Source organism: Brienomyrus brachyistius, chromosome 13 (assembly GCF_023856365.1).
Source record: "Brienomyrus brachyistius isolate T26 chromosome 13, BBRACH_0.4, whole genome shotgun sequence".
NCBI lineage: Eukaryota > Metazoa > Chordata > Actinopteri > Osteoglossiformes > Mormyridae > Brienomyrus > Brienomyrus brachyistius.
The window spans coordinates 9,118,801-9,130,355 of NC_064545.1; the positions used below are offsets into that span (position 1 = coordinate 9,118,801).

Here is an 11,555-nt window from a genome sequence, read left to right on the forward strand (position 1 = left end):
ATGAGGTACTTAAACATACTTTAAATGTAGAACTTAAATCATAAACATATAATAAATTATTACAGTAAAGGGAACAAACGTTAACTAGACACAAACTTAAAGCTCTTTGGAAGCACACGCTTCCTGAACTGAACGAGCTGCACTGAATTATGACAACAAACTACAGATACCGCCTGGGGCCAAAACTAAAAAAAAAACTGCAGTTCCTAGACCGTCCGCAAGGTGGCACTCGCCGCCCACGCTCCCTCCAACAGTCGTCTTTATTCTTCATGACAGTATGTCATGTCAAAAGTGCGTGCGTGTGCCCTGCAATGGGTTGGCACCCCATCCTCGGTTATACCCTGCCTTGTGCCCATAGCTTCTGAGATAGACTCTGGACCCTGAATTGGACAAGAGCAAGGCCATAGATTTGGGTGTGGTGACATGTCCTTTCCAATATTTTGGGAGTACTGTCTGTGTTCAGAGGGGCGGGAGATTCGGGACTGATTTGGGCCCCTGTGGGAGAAATACCACATAACATTAGCTTACTCATGGCCACCATAATTGAAGTGGAGAAATTTGAAGATTGACTGAGAGATATAAGAAGCCGTCAAGCTAAATATAACATGGTAACAGTTCGAGTCTCCGCCTGGGTCACATGTGTGTGGAGTTTGCATGTTCTCCCCATGTCGTCGTGGGGTTTCCTCCGGGTACTCCGGTTTCCCCCCACAGTCCAAAAACATGCTGAGGCTAATTGGAGTTGCTTTTGACTTTGCACTGAAAACTCATTGCTGCCAGTTCCTGACTTTAAGTCTTTCTTAAGTTCAATCCACATGCACTTTACATGTTGTTCACTGATTACATACTGTTTACTACCTACATATTGTTTACTGCTACAATCCATGCACTTTACATGCTGTTTACCGTTTACTCACTGTTTACTGTACATACATGTTTTCTGTTGTGCTGTACTTATACTGCTGTGCTGTACTTGGACACTTGTTTGTCTGTCCTGTCTTGTCTGTCCACTGTATTTTTAGTGTTTAGAAATAGCGTTAGAATTTGGTATAACACAGGCTACGTTGTTGTTATGTTGTTGTTCTGTGCACTTTATAGTTCGTCCCGTCCTGTATTGTTTGTCTAATGTACGCAAGGGACAGTGGGAAACGTAATCTCGATATCTTTATATGGCTAGTACATGTAAAGGAACTGACAATAAAACTCTCTGACTCTGACTAAATTGCCCGTAGGTGTGCATGTGTGAGTGAATGGTGTGTGAGTGTGCCCTGCGATGGGCTGGCCCCCCATCCTGGGTTGTTCCCTGCCTCGTGCCTATTGCTTCCGGGATAGGCTCCGGACCCCCCGCGACCCAGTAGGATAAGCGGTTTGGAAAATGGATGGATAGATGGATGGATGGATGGATGGATGGATGGAAGGAAAAGAGGTGATTGAAACGTCTCAAAACAGTGACATTTCACATTCCAGTAGCTGTACACCAAAGTGGTGAGCTGATTCACTTCATCCTGGAGCTGCTGCCTGGTCTCTGCGGGCTCCATTTTTCTATGGCAAAGAGTATTCAGTCACACCAAGCAGGAAGGGAAGGAAGGCAGGAGACCCAATGGCAGTAGAGAGGTCAGGAGTTTTGCAGACCGGCTTGATATTATTCTTCATGATTTCGCACAAATCAGAAAAAAATGCACCGATATTTCTGTGAAACTGTAAATTCACAGTATTATGAATGAATTGTGGTTTATTTCGTAGCATTTCGTAGTATTGCTTTCTTTTTACTAATTGCATTATACTGTACAAAGTCAGAGGTGAGGTAGACTTATTTAATACACTTCCTACACCTTCCCATCTCGTAGTTCTGCGCGATACCCTGCTTATCTCAGTATAATCAGGGCGCCCACTCCGACACGGTTAATTGACGGTGACATGACGTGCAAATAAGCTTTATGACACAGATCGCGAAAATGTCATCGTTGCAATATACAGTCATATATATGAAGGTGCTGCCACTTTAGTGGCTTCAGATAGTACAGTTACGGGTTTAAAATGCGCCCCGGACACCCCAAGAAATTTATTTCTGCGTGTGGTCTTGGGCTGGAGCTCTGGCTTTTTGGCCTTGATCTGCAGATCGCCGAAAGCTGCCATGATGCCGGGGGAAGGGAATGGAAGGGAAGGGAGGGCTGTCATGTGGAGATGCCGCCTTCTGCCGGTATTTCATTACGGTCAGCGCTGTGAAACGGACCTGCAGCTGGAAGAGCAGCAATGGGGAACGGCATGAACAAGGTAGCCTAACCCTAATACCCTAACTGTCGTATTCCCCAAAGAGGCGCTCCACCATCCTCGTACGGCGCTTTCTCCTCGTTCGGTTTGATTTGGCGTCTCCATGCCTCTGTAATACCTGCCCAAACTACGCGTGCTGTGCCGTATATAACGCGCTGCGTTTCGTGTGTTCAGAGCACTTATGCGTGTACGTGGCTGGCTTTTTCCCAGCTCTGTTCCGTGTACTCAAAAATTAAATGGGTTTGCAACAAATGCTAAGTCCCTAAGTACTGAGTTGCATTACAAATACGTAAGAATATATATATATGAGCGATAGCTGTTATTTTTGTCTGAATGTAGTTTCCCTTTTGTTTGTTGCCTCCTGACTGCTCCTTGATGCAGCTTCAGCGTCTATTTTTACCCCTCATATATGGAGGATATAAAAATTGCGCTGAACGATCGGCTGCTTTTCTCCTCACTGTTTATATATCAGATAATATAAATATCACAGTCTCATCCCCCCCCCCCCCCAGGTCGTTGATGGGCTATATCTTGGAAATATAAGAGGTAGGATTTATTTTTTTTCTGAATAATGTGCAATGACATCTATAAATTGCCTCTGAATATCCTTGCGTTACATTGAACTCGATTTTTTTAGCCTACTTTAGCTCGAAGTACTCTTTGAAGCGTGGCAGCTGCAGACGTCCCATCCGCACTGCACACGGAATTTCCTCCACTAGTCGGAGTCAAAGCACCACCTTTCTCATACACGATTCGCAATTTGGTGCAGAATAAGGTCCCTTTTGATTGGATATGACTCATTTCCAGATGAAACCCGCCCCACACGAATGGTTCAGTGCTGACACATGCGGTCCGTTTCTGTCTGTGACGGATCAGGTTTTCACAACGCAGGACCGTAATAACTCGGGTCAGCGGCTGAAAATAGAGGAAAGGATCAGCCTTGCTATCCGGAGCTGAATAGACGAAGGTCTGTGACCAAGGTCGTGGGTTTGGTTTCAAGGCTGGACACACGCAGGACTCCCCCAGTAGTGGTAGGGACACTGCAATGTAATATATCCTGTCAGTCTTGAAGCCTTTTCCATTTTCCCCCGTCCAATACTTCGCAGTTCGTGGCATTACACCATTTTTAAATAAACCACCCTGCCCACCGCCATGTGAAAATAATAGTGCTGCTTACGTGTTTGTTTACTGGTATCATGTTTGACCAGTGCTCATCCACAGTGTGTTTATAGTGACTGGTAGATATCATTGTATATTTAAGTTTTATGCGTGCGTCTGTCAACATGTCTGCGTATTAAATCTGAAACCCAGTAATTACTAATGAAATGTATTTTACATTCACAGACTCTGAAAACACAGAGAGCTTATCTGATAATGGAATCACCCACATCCTGTCTGTGTACAACAGTGCCAAACCAGTGATAGAGGTGAGAAGAAAGTCCACCCCCCACACCCCTTGCAGTAGAGGGCGCTGTTGTGTTGCTGTCCAGCTGCTAATCTTCTCTGTGAGGAATAATGATGAATTAAGTTCATTAGAAACAATGTAACCCTATTTTACATGGGAAATGCATACAGACCATTAAGTTAAATTCTGCACATCGATGGCAGAGAAATGTTTTGTGTTACACACTTAAGTTCACATAATTAGTTAATCTTAACAAAGTACAGTGGGGGGACGGGGGAGAGTATACCTATGCCAGGAAACATGGGGTACAAGTTGGGGTATAGGTATAGATTCTGGCCCCCCTGACAAAATGCCACCATGGATCCCCTTCCAATACAAAGGAATACAGGTCCCACTGGGGGTGGTGCAGGGTGTCATTCAGTTTTACCCCAGGAGGTAAATTCTAGGGGCCCTGTATAGTGTTGGGCCCCTGAATGTTCCAGGGTAGAGGGCGGGGGCACATGCTGGGTGAGATTCCACTCCATTACAGGTCTATTTGAAACTTGTGTCAGGAAACAGGATCTCCACAAATGCTCTTATTTATCTAATGTAACTTGTAGGCCTGGCCACAAGGGGGCAGTAAATTCATATTTAATCCTTTAAAATAATGGATTTGTAGGAGAGTTCATAGGGGAAGACTTAATCACACAAAAGAGTAATTCAGTCTGTACTTAAAACCCACAACAATGAAAAGAGGGTTCCACCATGATGGTGATTCTGACTTTGTCGCCATGGTTACACCTGGATACGGATACCTGCTGAATGATATATTCGGTCCCCATGGCTAAGGTTCCCCTGTCTTCTCCTCTAACAGGGTATGACCTACCTCTGCATACAGGCCTCAGACTCATCCAGTCAGAACCTGTGAGTGTCTGTCGGGGCGGGATGGGGGGGGGGTACACATAAATATTTCAGTTTAGTTATCGGTCTTTATATCTTTGAACTGGAAATTATTTCAGTTTGTTTCCTAAGATCCCTGTATCTCACATCCACCTGGTTGTATGTTGAAGACCCACATGCTGGTGCAGTTTAACTTCCGCATCAGTCAGTAGCAGCCTGTGAGTGACCCTTCAGCTGGGGGGTGTCAGATGGGCATCTCCAGCACTGGAAGCCGCTGATAATGTGGGGGGGGCACCTTACAGATCTGTAAATGACAGAGTTACATCTGGTCAGCTTGTCAGCAGTTTGTAGATGGATTATTTCTTCTTCCTTGTCAGACGCTGCCCTCTAGTGGACTGAGGATGGCCAGCAGTGTCATCATTCATAGGTGTCCCCACCATATGCCTTTTTGCTGAAATACCTTATGCCCCAAAGTGACAGAAAAGAGTAAGGGGTGGGGGATGACCAACTTCTGGCCCTGATGCCCCCTAGGTTACACATTGCTCCCCACCCCTCACCCACCTCCCCGGGACAGCGCCCCCTACTGGGTTGCACATTTGGAACTCATGATGCTTCCCCTCAGGAACAGCACCCCCCTGCAGTGTGGTGCCCCTCACTCTGCCCAGTTACCCCCAGGTGTGAGTGGCCGTGCCACCCTGCTATACTCTGTACCTGTTTATTAGCGTACCAGCTCTCCACCTCGGCCTCTTTCTCTCCTGCCATTTTTAATATTTAATTCCTTTTTAAATTCTTTATGTGCGCAGCTGAACTGGAATGTTTTGCACGCATTTCGCAATCACAGCATGGCGCTTAAATCCCTCCAGGGCGGATGCAGTGCGTTTCCTCAGACCTCTCTAAATCACTGTAGCGTGCTCTGTGTCCATGGCAGCGTAGTAAACTGTGCAACCGTTCACCACACTGCCGTTGTGCAAGAACTTCCTAATGACATGTGAAACTTCAGCCCTGGGCAGGATTACAGCGCCCCCCCCCTCCCTCACCCCTCATCGACAGACAGACATGTTTTGTGTGCTCTTTTTATGTCTGTACTTTAGTAATAATTATGTTTTCTGCTAATGAATTCTTTCATTGATGAGACTAACAGTGAGCCTGTTTACTGAGACATGCAGAGGTCAGTAGGGGGCGCCATTCCCACCACCCTTCATAGCCTGGCAGTAAGCAGTGCCGTGCCCGCCGCCCTTTCACAGCCCGGATATAGGGGGCGCCGTGCCCACTGCCTAGCAGTAAGCGGTCCCATGCTCGCTGTCCCTCACTGCCTGGATATAAGGGGCGTCATGCCCAGTGCCCTTCGCAGTTGCGCAGTAGGGGGTCCCTTTCCAGCCAGGCAGTAGGGGCTGCTGTGCCTACAGTACCTCCCTTCACGGTTGTGCAGTAGGTCGCTGTTCCCACCGCTATTCACAGCCTGCCATATTTCACGTTCATCCACACCTTTTCTTTTGACAGACTGCAGCATTTCAAAGAGTGCATCACCTTCATCCACGAGAGCCGGCTGAGCGGAGGGGCCTGTCTGGTCCACTGGTGAGGTTCTGCAGATGCCTGTGTGGCCTCCATGACGCAGACATAACCAGGGACACTGATACCATAGGGACACTGATACCCCACACTCCCCTCCCCAGTGCACATGCAGCACACACCCCCCAGACCTACCTTAATCATCTTGTGATGGTTACCATTGAGATGATCCTGTGACCTCACAGTCTCAAATTGGGGCTTGTGGGTAATGCAGTGAGACCGGGGACACACCAGAGTGAAGTATGGGGCCGCATTAGTGGGTACAGAGAATAGTGCAGGTTTAAGGCAACCCATAGTGTCGAGTCACCCTGGATTAAACCAGTATAACAAGCAGCATTCCCGACAATTGCAGTGCAGGATGTTCAGCGCAGTTTTTAACATGTTAAAGCATGCTAAAGGCGCCATGCGCGCTGCCTGATCCGCCGCCCTGCTCCTGGGCCGCAGCCTGGCCGGGGTTTCCCGCAGCACCACGCTGGTGGTGGCCTACCTCATGACGGTGACCTCCTATGGCTGGGAGGACTGTCTGTGCGCCGTCAAGGCTGTGCGCTCCTTTGTCGGACCCAACTACGGCTTCCAGCAGCAGCTGCAGGAGTTCCAGAGGGGCCTGCTGTCTCAGGTACAGCCCAATCTCCAACGAACTATGCCCTGAGCTATGCCACATCTCCAAACCTGCCCCTGAAGTATGCCCCATCTCTCCCAAACCACACCCTTTTTGTAAATACCCCCCAAACCATGCCCCTGAGGTACACCTGTTTGGCCCCGCCCCTGAGCTAGACCACACCTTCCCCCCCCCCCCCCCCCCTTCGAGGTACACCGCATCCAACCGTGCATCCCATCTCCTGACAAGTGGATCCATTAATTGATCCCAAGGATAAATGATATAAGCAGAAATCTCAGAACTTGCCACACTGTTGTAGCATGTCCAAGGTGATCGTCGTTCGACAGGAGTCCCCGAAAGCGGACATGATGTTCTCGCTGCACGTCCTGCGTTGAGGCTTTGCCGGCAGCGTCACAGTCAGTGTGAGGTTTGCGTTTCCAGGCTGAAGATATGCTGCAGTCCTGCTTTGTAAGGAGGCATCTGAGAGAATTCCCTGGCTTTTGGAGTGTGTAAAGCTGGCATCCTATGCGGTCAGATGAGGTCACCGGAGGATGCTGATGGGGTAACACCAGCCAGGGCTCCTCGAACCTGTGGCAGGATGTGTGCCTAAATCTGCGAAGTCCCAGGGAGCAAACATAAACCGTAACCTTTCCCTCTGCTATAACTTCCTGTGGATAAAAGTGTCCGATAAATGAATAACTGTAACTGTATGTTCAGTTGGATTCAAAGCAATTTAGTTCAAACGTACGAAGAAGCACCAGTGAGCTGCTCGTTAACCATCCGTGTGCCAGGGTCCTGCGTCTGGGCTGCATTGCTGATTCTGGTCATTCAAGTCATTCCTGAAAACCACTGAAGAGTTTTTTTCTTCCTCTCTGCTTCCTTCATAGTGAAAAAGCCTTTTTCACTCACTGCCTTCCCTGACTCATTCATTCATACACTGTGAAGCTGCCGTCCGCCTCCATCTCCTCCTTTGGCCCCCTGCCTGTCCTCGGAGCCGGTTATCCCCCAGCTGTGTGCCAAAACCTGTCCTCTCTAACATTAAAAATACCCCAGGATCCAAGGGAGTTTCCAGAGATTACCGTCAAAAGGCGGCGGCTGGTTTATTGCAAATGTAATAATTCTGCAAACTTTGCTTAAAACCAGGTTTATACTGAGGTACCAGAGGTCAGATTAGCCTAGAATTTGATGTGACCCAATAATCAGGATGGGAGAAAACGCACTAACGTTCATTGTCACTGTCCAGATGAGTTTGTGTAGAGGCCCTGAAATGACTTAGAAAAGGAAAACACTTTGACAGAAAGTTAACTGTTAATCATCAGTATCTGCCCTAGTGTGGGCTTTAATATTGCTGTGGGTGTGAACTAGAAGCATATTCCTGGAAAGGACAGTGGGTTTTCTTAGGAACGCAGTGGAATTCCCCTGGATGGAATGCAGTGCACCCTCCCCACTCTGTCAGTGGCCTGTCTGAGCGGGGGTGGGAGGGGGCAGTGTTCGTCCAGATGGAGAGTTTTCTATGGCAAAGAAGCACTAGCACTTTCCGGAAAGGAAATTTGGCATCCAAATATTTAAAAAATGATGCAGACACAGCAGAGAGCAGTACTGGGATTAAACGACGCATGCAGTGCCCACGGAGCGTCTTGGGACTCTTGCGTTTTTCTGTAGAAATGCTGCAGGTTTATTTGTCGCATTCGGTTCTGTTCTTGCCGTTTTGCTAATAGCAATAATTTGCGGTTAATTGTGATTGTAGTCACTGGCTCTCAAAGGGTTACTGGACACAAATGTCCGATGTTTTATGTTGTGGCAAAGGCATTACTAATTAAATACAACCCAGTCAGATGCTTGTCAATTAACTTTTTTATTATTACTTGAATTTCATAAAACTCGAGTTTTACACAGCCACTCTGTGAAGGTGTACAGGGAGGAGAGGAGAGGAGTGGAGAAGAGAGAGAGACACATCTTTGTGGGGCACCAGTGCTGTTGAAGATGTGATCTGAAGTGTAGTTTCATATCTTCATGATCTGTTTTCTGCTGGTCAGGAAGCCATGGACCTGGTAGCAGAGAGAGTTGATGAGTTTGAGAGTTGATGTTGAGATGAGGTTGAGAGTCTTGAGGGTTGATAATATTAAAGGCAGAGCTGAAGTCCACAAACGGGATGCAGGCTTGAGACTCAGGGAAGTCCAGGTGCTGCAGAATGTGGTGCAGGGTCACGTTGATGGCATCGTCAACAGATATTTGACCTGTAAGTGAACTGTAGAGTGTCCTGGAGAGCTTCAGTTGTGATTTTGAGAGTCTACCAGTCAAACAAATGAAAATCGAGCAATTCGGTGCAGAGGCTCCTTTCCCATCTGTTTGTGTCTTTGTGGGTGATGACCTTCTGCCGTCTCCCCCTGCGATATTTACCCATTTCTCATTACAGAGCTGTTCAGGCTCAGCTGAAAATGAACCCACAGGTATACAGTGAGACTGGGCTTGCACTGGGTCCATCACAGACCTGTTTATTATTTACTCACAACCCAGGCACAGTGAAAAGTTAAACATCCCTGAAAGTTAAACATCCATTTTCCATTGTACAGAACTTGTGACACTGTTGTAGCATGCCCAAGGTGATCGTCGTTTGACAGGAGTCCCTGAAAGTGGACATGATGTCCTCACTGGCCTCCCCGATCTGTCTCCTAATCAAATTTTAGAGGATGCCCTATTCCACAGTAGGCCAGGTCTTGAAGGTATCTCAGGTTGTTTATTTCTCAACAGTGTTCTTCAGTGTTCCAAGGGCTGTGTAAGGCCTCTTAAATCCACCCATCATCTGATCTGAAGCTCTCCACAACGTCAGTCCAAAGATCTGAAACTTTCTGGTTGCCCATTGCTAGGTTTGAATTTTATGACGTACTCACTCATGCAGGAAGCTTACAGGAGCCGCTGCTTTGGATTTACACCAAGGAAAGCAGTTGGACTTTAGCTGGTTTCTTGCTTTAGGTAGAAGGAAATCAATCATCCCTGAGCTTATTAACCATGTCTACTGTAGAAGGGCCATCAAACCATGGTGTCACACTTTGTTTACGCTGAGGTCACTGACAGGACGGCATAAGAAAAGCAATAAGATTGCCCCTAAGTGTGTATGTGTGAGTTACTGGTGTGTGAGTGTGCCCTGTGACAGGTTAATAGCCCATCCTGGGTCGTTCCCTGCCTCCTGAATAGGAAAAGCAATTACAGAAAATGGTTGGGTTGGTGATTGGGTGGGAGTTCATGAACTTGACCATAATGTATAAATGAATACAAAAAATCCATTGTTTCAGGCACCAAAAGAGGGTGTGGGCCGTTTTATGGTGACCTGTGTGTGCTGTAATGTCAGAGTGCATCATTCACAACCAAAGAGCTTCTTGTCATGTTTGCACTTGAGCTCAGGTGTCCTTGGGCACCCCTTCACTCACCTCCCTGATTCCGTCCCCCAGTACCGTAGTTGGCTGCGGTCCAGTTACAGCCATAACTCCTTCAAGGACCAGGAGAGGGTAGAGGAGCTGCTGAGGCAGTTCAAGGAGCAGCAGCAGCTGGAGCGACAGAGGAACGGACAGCAAAACTGGATGAGCCAGGTTCCCGGCTTGTACCCGCTGCCCTACTAGGCCTTTGGTAGCAGCAGTAATTTCTGAAACGCCTGAACGAGGAGTAGGCTGACAGCCCCAGCCTGACGAGAACCTCCAGAGGTTCTCCAACAAGACGGAAGCTTCCAGAGACTGATTTGTGCGGCACAGATCCTGGTCTCATCACCCACATACACCGGCGTCCTGTCAGCACCCTTTGCCACCTTCGTTCCAGGTTTAGCAATTTTAGTAGCGAACCCTGAGCCAACGCTGTGTGTCTTTATGGAAGCAGCATATTTGCAGTGCGGCTGACTAGATAAGGCTCAGTCAGGAGCCATTAAAAGCAACAAAGTACCTTGAGTGTGACAGATTTACCCAGCAAATTCTGCCTTTTTTTGTTATTAAGCGATACGCAGCGCTACAGACTGTCAGTCAGAGCGATAATCATTCATACAGAAGTACATAACTCTAATATGCCACATTCAGAATGAAATGCTAGTGGTGTACTTCAGTCAGATGTGTGTAAAAATACATGTTGAGTATTTTAACACTGATCTGTATAAATAATTAAAAATAAATGATAAATTTATATATGTGATGTGTCGGCTGTAATTGATTTAAAGGATGTCTTCCACATTGCAGCATCTTTCAGCTACAGCGGAGAGCTGACGTAGCAAGATCTGAGGCAAACATTTGGTGCTGTAGTCTTCTGGATACTGTAGCTTTACCATAAGGTTACTCCAGCTTTACTGTCAAGTTACTGCAGCTTTACTGTCAAGTTACTTCAACTTTACTGCTATGTTACTATTAGGCTACTCTGACTTTACTACCAGGTTACTGTCAGGCTACTTCAACTTTACTGCCAGTTTACTGTAACTTTATTACTGCATTAATAGCAACTTCACCCCTGCGGGTGGGGTGCGGCTCAGCAGGTTAACCCTCTGTGCCTGTGATCAGGGTGCCAATTCACACCCAGCCCCCCAGCTTCCTGCCCCTTCGCTGTGACTGCCAAACTTGCCCTTGTCTGTACTGAGAGAAAGACAGGGCACAGCAAAAAGAGAATTTCCCTACAGGAATGAATAAAACACCATTACTCTATTGTTCTGCTATAGCAGTGGTTCTCAGACTCGGTCCTCGGGCCCCACTGCCCTGTTTGTTTTCCTGCTATCCCTGCCCCACACACACGTCCCAGCTGTCTTTCAGCTTCTGATTGACTGAACACACCTGATCCAGGTAATCACCTCCAAGGCTATCTTACCTA

At 47.3% G+C, this 11,555-nt stretch overlaps 1 protein-coding gene across 2 annotated transcripts; it reads left to right on the plus strand.

The window, feature by feature from the left end:
- Positions 1-1,878: 1,878 nt before the first annotated feature.
- Positions 1,879-10,887, plus strand: dusp22a (dual specificity phosphatase 22a). 2 transcript variants are annotated; one of them, XM_048972976.1, is made up of 7 exons: positions 2,121-2,271; positions 2,781-2,814; positions 3,613-3,695; positions 4,527-4,576; positions 6,053-6,127; positions 6,566-6,737; positions 10,169-10,887. In XM_048972976.1, exons 1-7 carry the CDS (start codon positions 2,251-2,253, stop codon positions 10,334-10,336), a joined length of 603 nt encoding a protein of 200 aa, XP_048828933.1. In that variant the 5' UTR covers positions 2,121-2,250; the 3' UTR covers positions 10,337-10,887. The 2 variants fall into 2 exon arrangements, with proteins under 2 accessions (XP_048828932.1, XP_048828933.1); XM_048972975.1 differs by lacking the exon at positions 2,781-2,814 and having other exon boundaries at positions 1,879-2,271.
- The last annotated feature ends 668 nt before the right edge of the window (positions 10,888-11,555 follow it).